Source organism: Talaromyces amestolkiae, assembly GCF_001896365.1.
Source record: "Talaromyces amestolkiae strain CIB chromosome Unknown scaffold5.1, whole genome shotgun sequence".
Lineage (NCBI taxonomy): Eukaryota > Fungi > Ascomycota > Eurotiomycetes > Eurotiales > Trichocomaceae > Talaromyces > Talaromyces amestolkiae.
In genome coordinates, this window is record NW_024468041.1 from 682,574 (window position 1) to 704,045 (window position 21,472).

Sequence of the window (21,472 nt, forward strand, 5' to 3'; positions counted from 1 at the left end):
TCAGGCTGCCAGGCTAAGCACGGCAGCGGCCGCTAACAAGAACATCCTCTCTCTCTTTAGCACCACCACCTTCACACTCTATCATCATCATCACCMCCCTCCCACCTGCCACTGTCTGCGTCTTCCCCTCCTCTATTTGTGTTCAACCTACCAGTAATCATCCCCCTCTTCTTTTTCTCCCTCTTCGCTCAATTACCGGGTCGCGGGGGTCCTCCAAACACGCACCTACCAACCTCCAACTCGTATTACTTGCTTGCTTGCTGCTGCTACTTCCCCGCCTGTTCCTTAATATCGCAGCATCCTTGACTTTAATCCCATACCAACATCGCGATCCGACGCTTCAAAACGAATCAATTACTTTGTTTCAGGTCAGTCAATTTTTCCTTGTAATTATTCGCGCTTTTTTTCCGTTCAACCTATTTGGCTAGCTGGTTATGCCCTTTTTTCCAATGGCCTCGTGGGTTGATACCGCCACCCCTCGCATCTACTTACCGAAGACAACCATTCACTCATTCCGTTGTTTTTGATTGAGAAAGCTTTTTGTTTGTGTCTTTGGCTATTGCCATTGCATCGTCTGTTTGCATGAACTGCTACTTGTTCCGGACCACCTTCCTATCAACAAACAACCTTCCCGTCTAACACTCGTCTATCCACTTCTTCCCATCCATCATCCCGCTGACAATATCAAAAACAGAATCTCCTTCCGACGCTTGGATAATCCCCGCTCGCGTGCTTTACGTATTTCAACAACTTAGTTACCTCGACAAATTGGCATTTTGAAAGATGGTAGACGGAGATCCAGGGTCACCCACCTGGAAGTTCACACAGTGAGTTCGATATTTTCGCCGGTTGGATGGGTTTGTGTTTGTCAGATCTGACTTGTGTAGATGTTTTGGAGATAAAGGAGATGTAGAGGATATCACAGAAGGTACGACAATATTTTCGGTGTTCATCGAGTTTATGCTTACAGCCACAGCGGATATTATTTCGACCGTCGAATTCGATCACACAGGAAACTACCTCGCCACCGGCGACAAAGGAGGTCGCGTGGTGTTGTTTGAGAGAAATGAGACGGTAAGACTAATCGACTAATATTCCCGTCAAATACTAAGTGCGGTAGAAAAAAACATGCGAATACAAATTTCACACCGAATTTCAATCCCACGAGCCTGAATTCGATTACCTCAAGTCCCTGGAGATCGAAGAAAAAATCAACAAGATCAAGTGGTGTAAACGACAAAATGCGTCCCATTTCCTGTTATCCACCAACGATAAGACGATAAAGTTGTGGAAGGTGTTTGACAAGTCACTAAAGGTCGTCGCAGAGAATAACTTGTCGCATGATCTCACGCCGGCCGGCGTTTTGGGTGGTGGTGCCGCTCGTCCTCCGCACATTTCGTTCAGGGATGCATCCGCCTTGAAACTGCCTCGAATGACGCATCATGACACGGTTGTTGCAGCTGTGCCTAGACGGACATATGCCAACGCGCACGCTTATCACATCAACAGTATTTCGGTGAATAGCGATGGCGAGACTTTTATCAGCAGTGACGACCTCCGAATCAACCTGTGGAATCTCAACATCCAAGACCAGAGTTTCAACATTGTGGATATCAAGCCCGCGAACATGGAAGAGTTGACGGAGGTCATAACGGCGTCAGAATTCCACCCTACCAGCTGCAATTTCTTCATGTATGCCAGTTCAAAGGGAACCATCAAGATGGCCGACATGAGACAAAGAGCTCTTTGTGACGAGCACTCAAAGCGTGAGCTTTCTCCTATTCTCTTTGATTCACAATTTTTTTCTTCGTCGTACTGACAATAGTAGAATTCGAACAAGAAGAAGATGCGTCGTCGCGGTCATTCTTTTCCGAAATCATCTCCTCTATTTCCGACGTGCGATTCTCTCATGATGGCCGATACATCCTCTCCCGTGACTACCTGACCGTAAAGATCTGGGACGTCAACATGGAGCGCCAACCTATCAAGACCATCCCCATTCACGAACACCTCCGACCGCGACTTTGCGATACATACGAGAATGACAGCATATTTGATAAATTTGAGGTAGTGTTTTCGGGCGACGCAGAAAACGTGATGACGGGCAGTTACAACAACAACTTCATGATCTACCCGACCGACCCCGACAAGGAGACAGAAGTTGTATTGCAGGCGGACAAGTCGGCATTCAAGGCGAAGAAGGTCGGAGTGCCTACGCCTATTAATAAGAATGGAAAGAAGAATGGATCAAGGGCCAATAGCCCTGCTGGTGCAGGTTCACGCATGAGGAAGGAAACCGACGCAGATCAGATTGATTTCAATAAGAAGATTCTACATATGAGCTGGCATCCATTCGAGGACAGCATTGCTATTGCGGCTACGAACAACGTATGTCTCTTATTCCGATCGTTTGTGGATTATACTAACGCACTGCGCAGCTCTTTGTTTTCTCAGCATTGTAATGAACGGAATGAACGCAATCGGGGTTCTGTGGCTGGTGTGTAGACAAGAGGTTTATTTATCTCAACGTACTACACAGCAATTACTATCTTGTTTCTATGTATCCTAGGCGACTCGGTGCATACCGACAAGGGAATTGCAGTATACAGCAGACAGAGCTCTATATTTAGGCGACTAGTAGAATAGTCTGTTCTCAATGCTAGATGACTTGGTTTTAACAGAATACCTATGCAGTAAATATGACAATAATAAAGCTAGTAGAAGACGTCATTACAGCACGGCACTAACCCGATTGAGACCCCCGAAAAAACCTGTGACATCAGCCAATCAGCGTGTCGTTGATTGAGCTCCTCTCGGCGATACGTAATTCCGCCCCCGCGCAATCAAAGTCCGGCAGCAGCGAATGAAAAACAGATTCCCCTGTTACTGCCATGTCATACCGCCCTCCGGAGTCGCGCCCATACTTTACCGATTAGACAAGAATCTCCTCTCTGTCGTACCTAAGCTTGTCGCAACCCTCTTCACTCTGTCGAAGCACACTTACAACGCAAAAGAGGTCGAGTGTGAGACGAGATACACTATACTCTGTGTTTCGAACGGTGGCCTTTCTTTCCCACTGTTTTAGATCTACTGTGCAGAGAAAGCAGCCTGTTACTCAGTCATGTCCGTGGCAGTTCTCCCTTAGCCCCGGATCTGGTCTCCTCTTTACTTCTCTTTCTTCAAGCTCTTTTTGCAAGACAGCGAGCTCTTTTCGGAGGAGATTCGAGAAGTGGCTCTGGAGTTGCTGCGATCAGAGCTGTGATTGCTACTTTTTGTGCTCTCCTGGTTTTTCTCCTCTCATGATAGTATGAATCCCTCTGGGAACGACGGTTGGCACTCTTCGACTGGAGGACCGCCCTCACATTCGAGTATGGAACAACCTCGTCCTTTGGGGTCCTATGGGTATGTTCTATTTGAATTATTGGTTTGCGTTTTCGCAAGCCTTGGTTGGAGCTTCACTGACGTTGTTTCTTCTCAGGCAAAMCCCTTCGCAGCAGAATTCGTCATCGCAACAAGCCGGTCCTGTCCTACCACCGCCAGGGGGTAAGTGTTTCTCTATTTGAAAATCATATAACGGCACGTATGTCGGAGTATTGGCTAATTTTTTATTTCCCAGGCCCGTACCACCCCGGTCAACCGTCCGGACATTCTCTCCCCGGCCTGGCAGACCTAGCCCAAGGCCACGGCGGACCACATCAACCCTCTCCATACGGCCAACACGCACAACCTCCACATGGTGCAGGTCACTCACTACCCGGCATTGGCCAGGCAATGCAGCACCCCTCCCCACAACTCAACCGCGACCGCGAACGTGACTCCCGCGAGCGCGAAATGCTAGAACGCCAGCGCCACGAAGACATGGTACACCGCGAGCGCGAACAGCGCGAACGAGAACGAGAACACATGGAGCGTCAGCGGGAACAGCAACATACCGTCCAGAGCCACACCGGTTCGATCCCGATTCACCAGCCAGTTGCGTCGAAAGTGCAGAATTCCATTCATGGACCGAATGGGTTGCTTTCGAGTATCGGAGGAGCTGCTGCTGCTGCGGCGGCGGCAGCGAATCCACCACAGGGGTCGCTGCAATCTGGTGGCCCTGCGAGTCTGTTTGGGGCTCAGATGTCGTCACACCAAGATAATGGTCCCAGGCCGTATATGCAACATCCTCAGGGGCCACCGGCGCAGCAGTTACTGGGGTTTAATAATGCTGCGCCTGCACAGATTCCGGGGAATGTAGCGGCGTTGGCGCAGGGTCAGCAGCCTATTCTCAATGTAGGTGCAACCTTGTAACGGACATCTTGATTAATTTGACTAATAGCCATTGGTAGGATGCTCTGAGCTATCTTGATCAGGTCAAGGTCCGCTTTGTTGAACAGCCCGACGTGTACAACAGATTTTTGGATATAATGAAGGATTTCAAGAGCCAAGCGTAAGATCTCCGCTCGCTGTTGCGCATTGTATACTGACGAATGCAGAATCGACACTCCCGGCGTCATCCAGCGTGTATCGAACCTTTTCACCGGTCACCCTGCTTTGATCCAAGGATTCAACACATTCCTGCCTCCTGGCTATCGTATTGAGTGCGGAACAGACGATAACCCAAACGCTATTCGTGTGACTACACCCTCCGGCACAAATACGCTGTCCATGGCTACACGACCTCCTAGGGCATCTCTTGACTCTGCCGAGGAAATGGGTCAATCGGCGGCGACATTGGCTCCGCCAGGCCGTTCCGACTATTATGACCATTCGCGACCAGGCTGGCAACAACCGCAGCATGCGTCTCAGCCAGGAATTACCGGCTCATATTCTCCCAACAGTCGTGTGATGGGTGGTGGTCTTTATGGTCAGCAGGGTCAGAACCAACATCAAGAACAGCACTATGAGTACGAGAACCAGCAGGCACAACAAACTTCTGCAGCTTCTGCGGCTGCTCTCCACCAACAGGAACAACGAGGCGTCGCGCAGTTGCAAAATGCCGCGGCTGTTACTGCTGCTGCCGGTAGAGGATCGCTATTGCAACCGTCCACGGGCACCGCAACTGGCCCTGGGCCTATGAATAACCTGGCTGGTATCGGCTCTAATGTCCTTCAAGGCACTCAAGCAGATTTGAATAAGCGTGGTCCAGTAGAGTTTAACCACGCTATTAGCTATGTGAACAAGATAAAGGTGAGTCGAATCCTTGAACGTCAGATGTTCTGTACTGACCGATTCAGAATCGTTTCGCAAGCGCTCCAGAGATATACAAGCAATTTCTTGAGATACTGCAAACATACCAACGGGAATCCAAACCTATCCAGGACGTTTATGCTCAAGTCACACAGCTTTTCCACACAGCTCCTGATCTGCTTGAAGATTTCAAGCAGTTCCTCCCTGACTCTGCAGCTTCAAACAAACAGCAAGCACAGGCTGGCAGACCTCCTATGGACGAGGCTGCACCTACTAGCAATCTTCGAGGTGAAGCTCCATACCCAGCAAATGGCCCAGCTCAGTCACAGCTTCCTGGTCGTGACGTGAAGATGCCACCTATGGGACAGTTCAATGTGAAAGACCCCGCCAAAGATACCAAAAAGCGTCGAGGTGCTCCGCTCAATGTGAATACTCTAGGTGCTCCTATTGCAGGATCTTCTGCGGACGCTTCCAGAATGGGTGATTTGCAATCCAACCGTGCAGGCAGTGTTCAAGCAGTAGGAATGGCTAAGGTGAGTTTTACGGTGATTTCCGCTCTTCACTTCACTAACTTCATCTTAGAGAGCCAAAATCCACCACAACAAACCAATGACAGTTGACGGCCCTGCGGTGTCACCAACTCTGGTGCCTGCTCTTCCAGAGCCCATCCCGCCAACCTTTTCCATTCTGCCCAACAATGACGAATTTGCTTTCTTTGACCGCGTGAAGAAATTCATTGGCAACAAACAAACCTTTGGCGAGTTCCTCAAGCTTTGCAACCTCTACTCCAACGACTTGATCGATCGCAACGTGCTGGTAAAGAGGGCAGCAGGTTTTATTGGATCGAATCCTGAACTGATGTCATGGTTTAAACGCTTCATGCATATCGAGGAGGCAGAAGATCGTGTCATCGATCTAAAACCAAAGCAGGAACCTGGTCTAGTGAACCTTGCTCATTGTCGATCGCTTGGGCCTAGTTACCGTCTTCTGCCTAAACGCGAGCGACAGAAGCCATGTAGCGGTCGGGATGAGTTGTGCTACAGTGTGCTCAACGATGAGTGGGCTTCTCACCCAACATGGGAGTCTGAAGATTCTGGCTTCGTGGCCCATCGCAAGAACCAGTTTGAAGATGCTCTCCATCGCATTGAAGAAGATCGTCATGACTACGACCATCACATTGAGGCGTGTGTGCGAACTATCCAGCTCATCGAGCCTATCGTCCAGCAGTTTTTGGTGATGTCTGAAGCCGAGCGTGCTGCCTTTGTACTTCCTCCTGGTCTCGGCGGGCAGAGTGAATCCATTTACAAGCGCGTTATCAAAAAGGTGTACGATCGCCAACGCGGAGAGCTCATCATTCAGCAAATGTTTGAACGCCCATGCCATGTTCTACCAGTTCTGCTGTATCGTTTGAAGCAGAAGTGCGAAGAATGGAAGGCCAGCCAGCGCGAGTGGGACAAGGTCTGGCGCGAACAGATGCAGAAATGTTTCTGGCGCAGTCTCGACCATCAAGCCATCACCAACAAAGGCATGGACAAGAAACTCTTTTCGTCCAAGAACATCCACAATGAAATCCAGGCCAAGTACGAGGAGGGTAGAAATATTCGCAAGAGTGGCTATCAGCTTCCTTCTCATCAGTTTGAGTTTGAATTTTCAGATCCTGCCGTTATCATCGACGCTACTCAGCTGCTGCTTACATACATTGAGCGCAACACTGGCTTGGGTCAGGATCCACAGCGCGTTGCAGCCTTTATCAAAGATTTTATTCCAATCTTCTTTGGTATGGACCGGGATACATTCCATATTTACATGAATGAGGTGGCTAGTAGCAATGATGAGACGGACGATGACGGTATGGCTGTCGATGGTGCGTCTACCCCTCAAAGTCGTCGCGTTGCTACATCAAAGAAGTTGGATCTTCTCCGTGACGTTCTCGAGCGTCGTGGTGATAAGGGTATGCTCGCAGGCACGGGTGTCAGCCGAGACGTGACGCCAGACGCTATTCTTGTTCCTTCGACCCCAGTACCAGACCCTACAGAGCCGTTTGATGTTTCGGAGCTCAAGTGGATGGAGCATCCTAATCAGGGCAACTTCAACCTCCAGCGTGAGTACAACTTGAACCAGTCATACGAAAAGAAGGTGCACCATCTGTACAGCAATTTGACCGTGTACTGTTTCTTCCGCTCCTTTGAGCTTCTGTACAGCCGTTTGCTGAAAGTCAAGCTCCACGAAAAGGAGGCACACGAAGATGTCCGACGCCAGCTTTTACCCAAGGCTGCCCAGGAGCTTGGATTGCTGGACAAGACGCCTAACGATTTCTTCTATGATACCAGCCCAAACGCCAATCTGTATCAACAGATTGTCCGCATGTGCGAGGAGGTTGTCAAGAACGACCTCGACGGATCTCACCTTGAAGAGACATTGCGTCGGTACTATCTCAAGAGTGGCTACCAGTTGTACAATCTCGAGAAGATCCTGAGTGGCATTGCTCGATTCGTTGCCGCTATTTTCAATGGTGACGTCAAGGATCGTAGTGCTGATATTGTCAATCTCTTCTTCAAGGAGAGGGAGAAGGAAGAGACTACGCACAACCAGGAGATTCAGTACCGCAAGCAGGTTGAGCGAATGATCAAGGACGGTGATATCTATCGCGTTACCTACGTATGTTACACCGCTGACAAACTACTGATACATACTGACTATTGCAGAACCCAACGACGCAAAAGACGTTTGTGCAACTGCTCACTGCAGAAGACAGCACTTTTGAAAACGAAGAACTAAGCCAAGAAGCTCGCTGGTCATACTACGTCTCAGCGTACACGATGCGCGATCCCACCGAAGGCGTTTCGTTCTCCCAGATGCGCATGCCTTTCCTGAAACGCAACCTCCCCGCCAAACTCGAGCGAGACGAAGAATACAACCGCTACTACCGCCGTCTAGTGCATCATGACGGGCTGATCATTCGCATCTGCGCAAACAGCTACCATATCCTCTACGAACCCGGCAGTTACGACTGGTGGTGGCGGCCCACAGCCACCAGCCAGGAAGAATCCGAAGAAAACGTGAAGGAGCTGGTAACAATCAGAGAGCGCCGCCACGACCGCTTCCGCGAGAAATTCATCAATAATCCCGGTTGGGCTCACGGGTTGAGTAAAGACGAAGTCGACGCATCTAATCAGAAGTTTCGTGCATGGGTTAAAGATCCCAATGCGCCCGAGGATGTTGATATGGATGCTGGCTCAAGTACTGCTACTACTGCTGCTACTGGCGACGCCAAATCAGAAACCAAACCTTCATCCGATGACCCCGCGACAACCACCAATGGAAAGGAGAGTAATGAAGACGCCGATATGCTGGATGCAGCCGAACCGGGAACCACCAAGACCGAGGAAGAGTAGCCTCTCCTCCTCTAAAATGAACAATGCAATTTTGATTTCCTTACGCGGTCGGTGTGCGGTGGTGGACAGTGGGCGTTTCGCTGGCGTTTTTTCTCTCTCAAGCCGTCTTCTCTCCTCCTTATCCTTTGGTGGTGCCGGTTTATCCTGGCGCAATGTGCATACATACGTTTTGAAGAAAATCTCTACATATGGGAGGATGGTGAAATTGAATCAAATCTTTTTTTATTAAGTTATGGAATGGAATAGGGGTTGGGGGTATGGGAATACGATGATTCTATTTTTCCTGATTGTTTGTGTGTTTAATCGTCCGTCGAGGGATAGTATATGCATCATAAATAGTAGTACGATAAAGAATTGGAGTGCATTTACCTTTATTCCAGTGTCATCTACCTAGGATACGTAGCTGATTAGATCTTGGGGAACCATGAAGCCTTCTCTGACTTTTTCTCCTTGGTAGGTTGTAGCTTATATGATAGATAGTCCTTAGGGGACTGTTTTCAATCGCAACGAAATGAGAAAGCAGCTGTGTAGAGTTTGTTGTTGAGGCTGTATAAGGATTCGTAGCAATAGTGAAGAAATGAATGTACACTAAAGTATTCGGCGTGCGGCTGTCACGCAGCTAGGCACCTACATACATCGATCCATGTACATAGTTACATAAGCCCCTCTTCTTTGTTTACATCATTAATTCACCCTCCACAGCCGACTTCTCTTTGACATAATAATGATGAGAAATATATCGATGAAATGGCATTCCTAGACCTCCCCACAGAACTAATCCTCCTCATCCTCCCCACTCTCTTCGAGCCCGATCTCGCGCATTTACTTCAAGTTCATCGTTCTCTGTATGGTATTGTGCTTCCATATCTCTACCGCCGACATCTCCAAGACAACAAAAACAACAGTACCAAGGAATCTAAAAATGAGGCGAATGGGTTCTTCCTTTGTGTTGCTACCGGCAACAAAGCAGGCGTGCAGCGATTCCTTACCCATGGCGCAGATGTAAATGCTGTGACGAGCGCGGTCTCCATGAGGCACGCGGGTTTTCATGCGATGGGATTTGTGCCGTGGCATGATATGCAAACCCCCTTAAACGTTGCGGCTAATAGGGGCGACGATGAGCTTGTATCTCTCCTCCTCAGCCATGGCGCGGGCGTCAATGGCTCTTTTGATAATCACATTGGAGGAGGTGGTGGTCGGCGCMCCGCCGTTCAMCCAGCCGTAGTCGACGCCCTCCTCTCAAACCACCCTAGCACAGTCCAGCTTTTATTGCAACACAAATCGCCCCTTTCGGGCCCTTACATGGAGCGCGGCGGACTACTCAATTGCGCGATTGCGAGGGAAAACTTGTCGCTGCTCGAGATGCTGGTTTGTGAGTTTGGCGCGGATTTGAACGGGTCGTGGCAGGAGGGTGTTTATCCACTGAATAGAGCGGTGGGGTTGCTTGGCCCCAAGGCAGTGGAGGTTGTGAAGTTTATGCTTGATCATGGTGCTGATGTTGCTTTAGCCAATGGTGATGACGATACTGGCGGCGGCGGTGGTGATGGTGGCGGCCAAAGACTTCTAAACCAAGCAATCCGCCACGGCACAATCGATACATTAAATCTCTTGCTAACCCGCGGCATCGTATCGCCCTCTTCTCATCCGCTAGACAACGACATCTTCCGCACATGGATCGTCGAGCGCTGCACGCCCGAGACAGTGCATCTCCTACACTCTCACGCTTATTTCCGTGCACTAGACGATACGCAGGACGACGTGCTCATGATCGCTGTGCGCGCTCGACGTGGAGATATTCTTCAACTCTTCATCGACAGCGGGGTCGCAGATCTGAATGCGCGACGTACGAGAGGCGGATCGACACTTTTGCATACTGCTGTTGTGCGGTGTAGACCGCTGAGAGAAGGAGGAGGACCACCACCAATCAGATATGCGAACATAACTTCTCGCGCATTTTCAGATCCGTTGGTTCGTAGAATTGAGCCGGATATTGACCCTCTGCACGTCTCGAGTAGGAGGTGCACGACCGAGAACGAAGAAAAGTGTACGCCAGAGGAGATTGTGCGCTGTTTGGTTCGTGGAGGTGCAGATGTACATGCGAAGGATGAGAGGGGGATAAGCCCGTTGGATCTGGCTGAGAAGGGTCCTGAAGTTGTGTATAAAATGCTTGTTGATAGTAGTAGTCCTGTATGATCTTCGAATAAATTGATCTTATCGCACTACCGATAAGCTGCTGCGATAAGATAAAGCTCTCCGTCTCTCCGGTGCAAATACCCGCGACATAACCGAACAGCTCTTTTTTGGCCCTTTTCTGGTTCTACTATTTGTGTAATCAAGAATTGGAGTATTGGATCGGGCTTCTGGGTCATAATCGGGGGACCAATTGCGTGGCTTGTTATGCGCTACGAATGGGGAAATGGATGAGTCGGCTAACAGACGATTACATTGTAGGTACTGTACTTTATGTGTATTACGTCGTATTGTAATGGGGTGTATTTGTATCGGAGCTATTTTTGGGGGACGGTCTTTGAGGTGTGAAATCGATGGATTGTATGAGAATCTGGATGGTTTTGCTTTTGTTATTTAATATTTGAATACTTTTCATATTCTGCTATATGGCTTGTTTTTGGTGAGGTGTCTCGTCCTGTCTGATGTGTATGTTGCCACATGGGACAGGAACATATGAGGCCGGAAGTAGTTGAGGGGTTACGTCACTGATATGAGACGGATCGTTCAGTATTCATTTTTCATTTCTATGTCAACGTTCAACTATCTGAGGCAGGACAAATACACAATCAGTGAGTATGAAATAGCTATTCACAGCATACGCAAAACTATATCTCAAATTTATTTGTAGACAAGGTTATGTTTGCGTATGGATTTTTCCTAAAAAAATACACTCCCCACCAGCGCAGCTCCTGATTGGCCAATGGATCTGTCCGGTAACCAATTTTGGTTTTATGACGGGGTCTGTCAGTCAGCAGTCATACGAGGCCTTTTCTTATAATACTTCTATCCTCCTCCTCCTTCTCCTACTTCTACTCCTTCTCCTCTTACTTCTTCACTTCTTTCTACTTACATGACTCCGGTCTGTGGTGCTGCTACCCAATCCTGATTTTTCTTCTCTCGGCATACCGAACCGGATTGAGAAGGGAGCTATCTCGTCTTATCACCATCTCCACTCTCCTCTCCACTGCTCGTTTCTTCTCTCTCTAAAATCTGGCGGAGACGTTCGGATCAGTTGCGACTGCTTCTATTTCGTGAATTGTTTGATTATTTCTTCTCTTCAAAGATTTGAGAAGTTCCACAAGATATCAAAATGGCCGCCTCAGCTCTACTCAAGAGCCGGGTCCGCCGGCCCTCGTACTTGAACAAATTGGCCAAGGCGGAGGATCTGATTGACCTGTTCCCTCATGGATCGTACATTGGCTGGKCTGGGTTTACCGGTGTCGGATACCCAAAGTGCGTCTCATACTTCAATACTTACCTAAACCGGAGACCGTTTAGGCTAACAGAGTGCTATCTAGGAAAGTCCCAACAGCCCTAGCAGACCACGTCGAAAAGAACAACCTCCAAGGCCAGCTCAAATACAGCTTGTTCGTAGGTGCCTCATCCGGCGCTGAGACCGAGAATCGCTGGGCCAGACTCAACATGATTGAGCGTCGAAGCCCTCACCAGGTCGGAAAGGAGATTGCAAAGGGAATCAACACCGGAAATATTCAGTTTTTTGACAAGCATCTTAGCATGTTTCCTTCTGACCTTGTCTACGTCGGTTCCAATTTTACCATTTAGGGAGGCGAAAAAAGCTAATGGATGTAGGGCTGGTATACGAAAGATCGACCTCATAACAAGCTTGATGTAACTGTCGTCGAAGCTACCGCCATCACAGAAGATGGCGGGATTATTCCCGGTGCATCCGTCGGCGCATCGCCAGAGTTGGTGCAAATGGCGGATAAGATTATCATCGAAGTTAACACTTCAACTCCATCGTTTGAAGGGTTGCACGATATCAGTCTTTCGGATCTCCCACCACGACGCAAACCATATCTCATTCTTTCGCCGGAGGATCGCATCGGTACGCCACACATTCCGGTTGATCCGGAAAAGGTTGTGGCTATTGTCGAGTCGGACTATCCTGATGCCACGCAACCAAACGCGCCTGAAGATGAGAGCTCCCGTGCGATTGCGCGAAACTTGATCGAGTTTTTGCAGCATGAAGTCAAAATGGGACGTCTTCCTCAGAACCTACTGCCTATCCAGTCTGGTATCGGTAATATTGCCAACGCAGTCATTGGCGGTCTCAGCCACGGCGCAAACTTCCATAACCTGAAAGTGTGGACTGAGGTGCTGCAAGACTCTTTCTTGGATTTGTTTGACAGCGGTCACTTGGATTTTGCGACTGCCACATCCATCCGATTTTCGCCAGATGGCTTCAAGCGATTCTATGATGGCTGGGAGCGCTACGCTCCAAAACTGTTGCTCCGCTCACAACAAGTCTCTAACTCCCCAGAGATCATCCGCCGTCTCGGCGTTATTGGCATGAACACGCCTGTCGAAGTTGACATCTACGCTCATGCCAACAGCACCTGCGTTATGGGCTCGCGAATGCTCAACGGCCTCGGTGGATCCGCTGATTTCCTCCGAAATGCCAAATACAGCATCATGCACACTCCCAGTACCAGACCTAGCAAAACAGACCCCACAGGTGTCAGCTGTATTGTGCCTATGTGCACTCACGTCGACCAGACCGAGCACGATTTAGACGTCGTAGTTACCGAACAGGGTCTCGCCGACGTGCGCGGTCTGTCGCCTCGAGAGCGTGCTCGCGTCATTATTGATAAGTGTGCGCATCCGGACTACAAGCCCATCTTGCAAGACTACTTCGACCGGGCAGAGTTTGAGTGTCTGAAGAAGGGAATGGGCCATGAGCCGCATATGCTGTTCAAGGCATTTAATATGCACAAGAATTTTGCGGAGAAGGGGACTATGAAGATTGACTCGTGGGAGTAGACAGCGATCGATCGATAGAAGATGTAAATTAGCTAATATGAGTTCTTCATTACTAAAAAATAGTCTTTGCCACTAAGAGAGAGTTTCTGGCTGATGTCCTGATAGACTCGCGCAGAACCTTGTCAGTGCCAAATTAGGAAATCATGTCTAGGGCTCAGGGCTCCGACAAGGTGCCAGAACGACGCTATAAAATGCTGCGCAACACGCAACCGTCACACTTATTAGACTATTCATAATATAGATTCAAAATTTTCTACTTTACATAGCCAAAGATCAATTTTTCTCCTGCATTTGAGAAGCGTAAGGATTTGTTCTTTCTGCGAGTGGAATACCTAGGTGGGAAAGCCAAGGACAAGTCAAGTATTGTGATCAGGAGGTTGTTTTGTAATGTATCTGAGTTCTAAATACCTAGGTAGTTAATGGATTGGGAAGGATGCGGCAGTGGCACTTGTATCACTGTGAGATGAATATCAGGTACCACACAGGTACCACACAGGTGGTTATATTCAGCTTTGAGGCTGCTGCGTGAGCACAATCTCCCTTTTGCAGAGGATTCGGTTTCAATATCGAAATTCGAAGAGCCGGGGGCGATTCGGACTGTCTAAGGATATAACATCGGACCAGTTGCAACTGGTACGAGGATTCCATGAGCCTCCATTTCGCGCACCAGATTGGCGACCATCAAATCACAGCCGCGAGCAACGACTAAGCTCATCGTTACTGGTGCGTATTCCGTTTTGCCGCTCTTGGTGCTATTGTACGGAATTTCGCCAACTATGAATAGGTTCAATTTCAGTTAGATTTCATGCGATAAGACTAGGAGTGTGGTAATGGGCATAACATACTTGGAACAACCAGATCAGGAACTCCTGCCAAGGGGCCAATGTTGCTATCGCTAAAACCCCAGAAAGGGAGCATTGGCGGCCTAAATTTGAAGAGAACACATGGTCAGTTTTTATGCAGCTGTTGATCAATATCGTCAATGGAAGTTGGTGGCCCATACCCGGAATACGTGTCGCGATAATTCACTGCTCCAACGCTGTTTGGGTATATGTAGATTGCCTGGGAGCAGGTCTCATTGCTTGTGGCGCCAAATCCGACGTCTGAGTTCCACCAGTCGAAAAATATGGTCTTGTTGTGCCAGGCAGTGTCAAACCCAGCTTGTCCGAGATTTCGACCAAGTTGCCAGCGGCTTGCTGGGCTAGGATTAAGGTATGGTGTGCGGCCGTCATGCTTTGCAGCATAATCACTGAAAAAAGAGACTCCAAGATGAAGCCATTGATATACGGAAACAAGGCTTCCGTAGGTCTAAAGTTTTAATTATCAGCTAGGAATTCGCCGCAGAAATATCAATCAGATGACTCACATAGTGAAGCATCTCCTGCAAAGATACCGGAGCATCGGGTGCCCTGGTCATGTTCCAGGTACCAATGATGTCGATATGGGTACGGTTTGTTCCTAGAAACTTTTCGAACTTGCTGACAAAGTCTTCAAGCAAAGCTGATGCGTCGGAATTGTTGATGGCTTCTGTTGAGAAGGAGCTATCTTGATAGAGAAGCTTCTTTGGATAGGAATAGTAATCTCCCTTGTAGTCTAAATACCAACTATGGACCACTCGAGCCCAGGTATCAGCGCTCCGGGCAAAGACTCCAGCCGTATCTAATCCATCACAAAGAGGGATAACATGATCGAGATCGACTGCTCCGGCAGTAGGACGATTTCCGAACAAACCTTCAGCACCGGCTGGACCGCGCATGGAACCCCCTGTATCGCTACCGACAGCAATATCAAGCCAATCATACGCAGCTACGCCTGCTCCAGGACCGGTGGATGAACCGCTAGGGTCTAGATAGCCATCACCCTGGGAAGGTCGGTTACAGATTTGTATTAAAAAAAAAGAGAGAGAAGACTCACTCGCGGGTTAAAAGGGCAATGAAAGTCCACCCAGTCGGCAGTAGGCCGATCGCCGTTAGCAAATTGAACCGTACCCATCTTGCCTATAAATACTGCACCATGGTCAATGAGTCGTTGAATAGCCGTACCGGTGGCATTGCGAGGGTCATAAAGAGAGTAATAGGCTTTATTTCCACCGCTAGTGCGTAGTCCGTTGACATCAAAGATATCTTTGACACCCAATCGAAGCTATTGTAAATGTCAGGATCAATTGAATAAAGAGTGGGAGTGGGCAAATATCTGACCCCCGCCAATGGTTTATCCGAGGTCACCGTAGAATAAAGTCGTGACGGGACTGCCACACTGTTCCCCAACACGCTCTTGTCCACAAATTAGCCGACCTGTATTCGGTAAATCTGGAATGTAATGCTATGAACAACGCACTTCAGAAGTAGCTGAGAGAGCACTATATCCGCCGTTTTCATTGCTGACTGCAGGCTCCAAAAAAGCAGATTGGGTATCTTCATACAGTCGGTGTGCCTTGAAGACCTGCCCTGTTTTTGCGGATAGAAAGTAGGGCCCGTTGGGGAGGGCCTGCGTGGTGCGAGTTTTGATGGCACTCTGGAGCTTTCCAGTAGAATAGTTCGGCGAGGTCAGGAAGACTGCAGTCCCCTTCGTTTCTAAAACCGGAAGAAGAGATCGAGCTTCAATGGATGGGGATCTAGCCCAAGTGTTGCTGAGATATATGACTGAGACCGCCTATTAGATACTATAGCTCATCGCGATGGTAACACTAATCACTTGCCGCTGAGAAATGCAGAACTGAAGACATCATCTTGCGAAATGTAATCTGATACAATAGTGTTAAGTTCGTGACCGGTAAATGTTGAGACGTTGCTTGAGATCACTGTCATAGGTATGACATCTACAGCAGGAAGATTTTCGACATTGAATGAAGAGGTTGACACATCCAACAGTTGTGATACTGGAACTCCGCCAACGTAATAAGGAATGTTGTCAATGACTGTAACTCTACCGTTGGCGATGGAAGCTGCGTCAGTGTAATCAAACATGCATATCAGCGATACTGCACAAAGCAGTATCTTTGAAGTCATTGGCCACTTTGGATGCAATCGAGCCATTTTACCAGAAGTTCTTTGTTTTGCGCTGATTTGCAGAAGAGATGGCTGTGATGCTGTATGTGCTGAAAACATGCTGGCACGATGGCATCCTTTTATAACCGTTCCGCCAGAGCTATCCAGCCGTCCCAACATACTGATTCCCAGAAAAATTCATCTTCTCATCATAGCATGTAGTTGCGTAATTGCATAAAGTTCAAGGACCTTATCTTCCCTACTCCAGTTGGCCTGCTGGCCAGATACATGACCACGCTCGTTAGAGTAGATATCAGACCACCGTTCTTCGGAGGTAGTGAGTAAGAACCGGTATCTCCAGAGTGGGTATTCTGTCTATGATGCCCGTTGTCCGCAGCTCCAACTTTGAAGGCCGATATTGAGATCTGCTGTGAAGGCCTCCGCTCTTATCATGGCCGTCGCAACATTTTCCGTGTTTATGGACAATTTCCAAACGTCACTACGTCGGAAAAATCTATCTCAACGTTATTCGTCGTGTGCATTGAGGCTCAACACTTAGTTTTCAGAATGGACTTTTATCCGGCACTAGAACGTCATGATATTAAGAAAAGATTCATCATGAACAACCGTATCTAGCAGATGACCGTGCGACTGATTGGACGTCATATAGACCTCCTAATATGTCATGGCAAATGAGATAATTGATACGTAAACCGGTGTAGATGGCTCGATTGAGGATTGAGAAGCTGTGCGATTGACCCGCACAAGATAACAGCCCACTGCATAGCCAACAGCCATTGTTCATAGAGAAAGTATCCAAATTTATAGCATGTAATCTCCCCACGTAAAGCGCTTGATTCCGACATTCATACGGTATCTATTGCAAACTACGACTATTCCATCTAAAGGAGGTGTCGCTCACCTACAAACTTACTTAGCTTACTATTAACTTTGCCTGTTATCCCGCTCTGTAAAAGAAGCAATAACGTGATTGGCTCAAATACTAATCAGTCCAGTTATAGTTCATATATGTAAGGATTCATCCAGTGTTGTATATGCTCTTTTGTATATTCTCTTCGTATACCGCTTCTGGTATGTGGAGACTGGAAGATAAAGGACTACCTAATGCGGGTGTCAGCGACCTGCATTAGCGCCACAACTAGCGTACATTCGACAAAGTACAACGTATAACCCTAAGCTAACTATCCTGGGGCTCAACACATACAAACGTAGCACTTAATTTCTGGCCACCCGTAATGCAGGTCAGCAGGCAGTTCAGGTGCAAATCCTACTCATGTGTACATTTCTCTATTATCGTTGTAGAAATTGTGTGACCTTCGGACCATGCTCCAGACTTGGCGTCGGAGTCCGGAATCATGGGCACAGGGGAGACAGTAACCATAGTCAAGCTCAGTTTGAGAAAAGAGACTTACAGAAGTGAATGTGTATATACAGGCTACTGAGGCATCTGGTGAAAATCGACGGATTCCTATAGACCTCTTCGTTTACCATACGCTACGAAAGCTAGTAGTCAGGGATTCACAGGCTCGCTAAGACCCGCCAGCCTGACTACGCAATTGCCTGTCAACAACAAGAGCGATGTCGGGATTTTAAGGAGCGAGATAAGGGATGAGATATCAAATCTCTGGTTCCAGGAATTAGTTCGCTCGCTAAGAGCTTCCTAGCCTCAGTATGCATCAGATCCCTCATCAATTGATACTCTCATGCCCTTAAACTCCCTGCATATTTTTCCTTTATCTACGATGTTTTAAAGTTTTTCGAGACCGGATTGCAAATTCGGTGTAGATAGCAAAAGCTAGAGGTAAAAATATGGAGCTCTAAGACGCAAAAAGCTGTAGAAACCATGCTAGTTAACATTTAATCGTGAGCTGCCAGGGTATTACCTGAGGTGATGATCCCTGTTATTCGTGCAGCAGCGGGGAGTGATCAATAAAAATCATCTAGACTGCTAAGATTGGGGGCTCTCTTGGTCTGCTTATTGCTGGCTTTGTCACCATGTCATCTTCCTCGGAGCTCGTCAAGGATTATTACGTTCTTCTACGAAGAGACCAAGCATCGCACCTGCTATCATCTATAATACTGAGTTACGGCGCCTTAATTGTATTGCAGAACACACTCGGCACGACAATATCGAGCCAAATTACACTTCCATGATAAAATTTCAACTCTGATCAGAGCGGGCTGATGAATTTACCATAATTCATTGGACTAACGATCGTATCGTTTATTGTCGGCTCCCTGAGCAACAGATTCATTCATTATCGTGCTTGCAGTAACAAGGGTATCTATGATCCCGAGACTCGGCTCTGGTTATCGCTTCGATTTATTTCATCTGTTCTCGTAGGAGCTTTGGTATTTGTACTAGAACTGAGAAGACAGGAATCTTTGAAAGCTAGCCCTTGCGGTAGGAACTAAAATCAACTCGATTGCGGCGGCTCCGAGTAGGATCGGTCTTTTCACGTATTTTTTGTATGTATATAACATTAGATGATATATCTAAGCTCTTTTTCTGCGGGATTTACAAGCACAATGGCCCCATAGAGACACCGACTCATTATTTTTATGGCACACTATAGCCAAATGGGCGACAAAATGTGTTTAACACTGGTAAAGTGAAGACACACAGCCATATATTATATACACGAATGAATTTGATTGGCTAAAAGATCAAACTTCTAGTCCCAATATAAACTTTTCTAAACTAATAATATAACTTTGTAGACCTCTGCCTAGGCTCGGTTTGGTGTGCGAATTATGGCCTTGTTAAAGTACGTACTTATACACAAATCGAAGCCTCGTTGTCCAGTCAAATTTGGCCGCCAGAGATTAATGAATTGTATGTGTATGCGTATACCATGTTCTTTCACTTTCATGGTTGATACCTGCTTTAACTTCCCTGTTATCACTGATTTTGAAATCATGATCCTCAATTTCCCAGGTCGTATTTTTTGGCTTCCAAGAAAATGGCTATAGTAAATTCCCCATTAGCGTAGCTCATCGCTCGGCCTAAAAACTACCTGTCCATCCATATTCGGTCCAAAATCAACGTCGTCGACATCATCTTTGCATTTCTCGACAGCACAAAATCGGTTGGTCATCCAGGTCCATGACATAGGCAAACCGGTTAGCAACGCAGTAGCATGGTCCTGGAATGGCATTAATTTTGACCAATCTTGCACATCCACATTTGTCTCTTGCTTCCATTTTGTGATGAGCTCTTCAACCCCAGAAATCGGTCCGATAACCTCGTCTTTTCTTCCGTAGAAAAACACTAAGGGATATCCAGGGTCACTTTCTGGAGTGATATGTAGTCCCATCACGCCTACCTCTGTGATCTTTTGCTCGAAGATATCCAAGAACGCATCGCCGCCGTGGAAAAGGGAAGAAATATTGGTAAACTCCAAATCCGGCACAAGGGTATCCCCAGGGTAAGAACACCTTGTCAAGGCGTGGAGGAACTTCTTGTCTTGATATCCTTCCGTCTTCAAGTCATTTCGCATATATTCATCCATTTCGGGAAAGGCGTTCATGAGTCCGAGCATGGCCCAGACATTTAGCTGAGAGAGCTTTTCGCCGTTGACGCTGTGGTAGGTTTGGCCAATGTTTACAGGTGGTCCACCGATAACTGCCCCAACGATGGGTAGATCATCAGCGTATTCAGTCTTGAATTCTGTAGCCCACTCGGTCGCTAATGCACCACCAGAATAACCGAACATAATGACATTGGCGTTGTCTGTGATGCCGGTATAATCTGATGATGCTAGGGCCGCTTTGATGGAGTCTAGAGTCTGGTACGCACTTTGGGGGCCCACAGCAAAGGCAGCATTACTGCCCTCGTAGTCGGGGATATTCAAAACTGCACCCTTCCGGAGGTAAGGCAAGAAGAAGGCGAGATTGACCTGATTCCAAGATCTTCCCCACCCCTGTGCTCCACTTTGAAGTCCGTATGAAGGGGCGCAGTTTGGGTCGGGAGAGTCGTATGCATTTTGAATAGAAATTACTCGGTTCAGGTTGGGTTCTAGTGGGATAATGATCGTGGTGACTGTGGCGTCTGCTTTGCCATTGAGATCCTGCGTTCTATAAAGGAGTTGGTATGCTTTGGCTTCACTCTCGGAGCCTGGGAGGATGGTGCCGATAATAACCTCGCGCTTTCTGAGAATCGTTCCAACTTCTTCCGATTTCCAGTCAGACCCCCATTCTGTCTCGTTTGGAGGCACATAAAAGGGGTCGTTGATGGGGAGCATGGGTTTGGAAGTGGACTTTTCCCACCCAGCAAAGGCATGTTGGAATGACAGTAACGATAGGAGAAAGAAGTTCGACAAGAACTGCATGGTGAATGAAATGGGATTCTTGAAAGAAAATGGATAAGACTTCCTGAGCCTGTTTCATCCCATAAGTCAGACTTGGCCTCATGGCTTATTTATAGCCTTCAACGGCGGCATTTCTTGGTAGCCGGCAGATGTGACGAGTTTGCGGATTTCTCACTCATATGATGAGTATACAGCTTTCAGAAGGCTTGGAAAGGAACTGATTTTCCGGACTGCTGTAGAAAGGGCAAGGATAAGCTGCTCGACACTACTTTTCTTTTGATTGTGTAACCTTTTTTATAATGACTAGCGGTGAAACATTCATTCAGAAAATGTTATGTAAGTCTCGTGCATGTTGAACTGTGGAGATTTCATGTCATCTTTCATTCATCTTTCAGGTTGCACCTTTTGTAGGATCTGGTGGGCTTCATAGACGTTCATTAATTCATGTGCTTCTTAGCGACGTACAGGGGCATTGCTCTATCATACCCGAGGCCTTTTGCAACGCTTACTTGGTGCAAAGTGCCCAAACATAACTCTATGTGTTCACCATCGTCATACTCAAAAACGACTGGTGATCAGG

The 21,472-nt window shown here is 47.7% G+C and overlaps 6 protein-coding genes across 6 annotated transcripts; 4 read left to right on the forward strand and 2 right to left on the reverse strand.

Annotated features, from left to right (window-relative positions):
• Nucleotides 1–783: 783 nt before the first annotated feature.
• BHQ10_003349 (uncharacterized protein) lies at nt 784–2,462 on the forward strand (the record flags this gene model as incomplete). The annotated part of the gene is made up of 5 exons (XM_040875595.1): nt 784–827; nt 888–1,074; nt 1,121–1,766; nt 1,829–2,388; nt 2,439–2,462. 5 exons carry the CDS (start codon nt 784–786, stop codon nt 2,460–2,462), a joined length of 1,461 nt encoding a protein of 486 aa, XP_040731853.1.
• Nucleotides 2,463–3,370: 908 nt separating this feature from the next.
• BHQ10_003350 (uncharacterized protein) lies at nt 3,371–8,564 on the forward strand (the record flags this gene model as incomplete). Its single annotated transcript, XM_040875597.1, has 8 exons — nt 3,371–3,402; nt 3,479–3,543; nt 3,617–4,272; nt 4,329–4,429; nt 4,476–5,169; nt 5,217–5,702; nt 5,752–7,827; nt 7,875–8,564. 8 exons carry the CDS (start codon nt 3,371–3,373, stop codon nt 8,562–8,564), a joined length of 4,800 nt encoding a protein of 1,599 aa, XP_040731854.1.
• Nucleotides 8,565–9,311: 747 nt separating this feature from the next.
• BHQ10_003351 (uncharacterized protein) lies at nt 9,312–10,757 on the forward strand (the record flags this gene model as incomplete). Its single annotated transcript, XM_040875598.1, has 1 exon — nt 9,312–10,757. One exon carries the CDS (start codon nt 9,312–9,314, stop codon nt 10,755–10,757), a length of 1,446 nt encoding a protein of 481 aa, XP_040731855.1.
• Nucleotides 10,758–11,883: 1,126 nt separating this feature from the next.
• On the forward strand, nt 11,884–13,574 carry BHQ10_003352 (uncharacterized protein; the record flags this gene model as incomplete). The annotated part of the gene is made up of 3 exons (XM_040875599.1): nt 11,884–12,026; nt 12,092–12,332; nt 12,384–13,574. 3 exons carry the CDS (start codon nt 11,884–11,886, stop codon nt 13,572–13,574), a joined length of 1,575 nt encoding a protein of 524 aa, XP_040731856.1.
• A 601-nt stretch (nt 13,575–14,175) lies between these two features.
• Nucleotides 14,176–16,540, reverse strand: BHQ10_003353 (uncharacterized protein; the record flags this gene model as incomplete). The annotated part of the gene is made up of 7 exons (XM_040875600.1): nt 14,176–14,348; nt 14,420–14,499; nt 14,578–14,882; nt 14,941–15,435; nt 15,489–15,716; nt 15,912–16,188; nt 16,269–16,540. 7 exons carry the CDS (start codon nt 16,538–16,540, stop codon nt 14,176–14,178), a joined length of 1,830 nt encoding a protein of 609 aa, XP_040731857.1.
• A 3,026-nt stretch (nt 16,541–19,566) lies between these two features.
• On the reverse strand, nt 19,567–20,913 carry BHQ10_003354 (uncharacterized protein; the record flags this gene model as incomplete). Its single annotated transcript, XM_040875601.1, has 1 exon — nt 19,567–20,913. The coding sequence occupies one exon, from the start codon at nt 20,911–20,913 to the stop codon at nt 19,567–19,569; it is 1,347 nt and encodes a 448-aa protein (XP_040731858.1).
• Nucleotides 20,914–21,472: the final 559 nt, after the last annotated feature.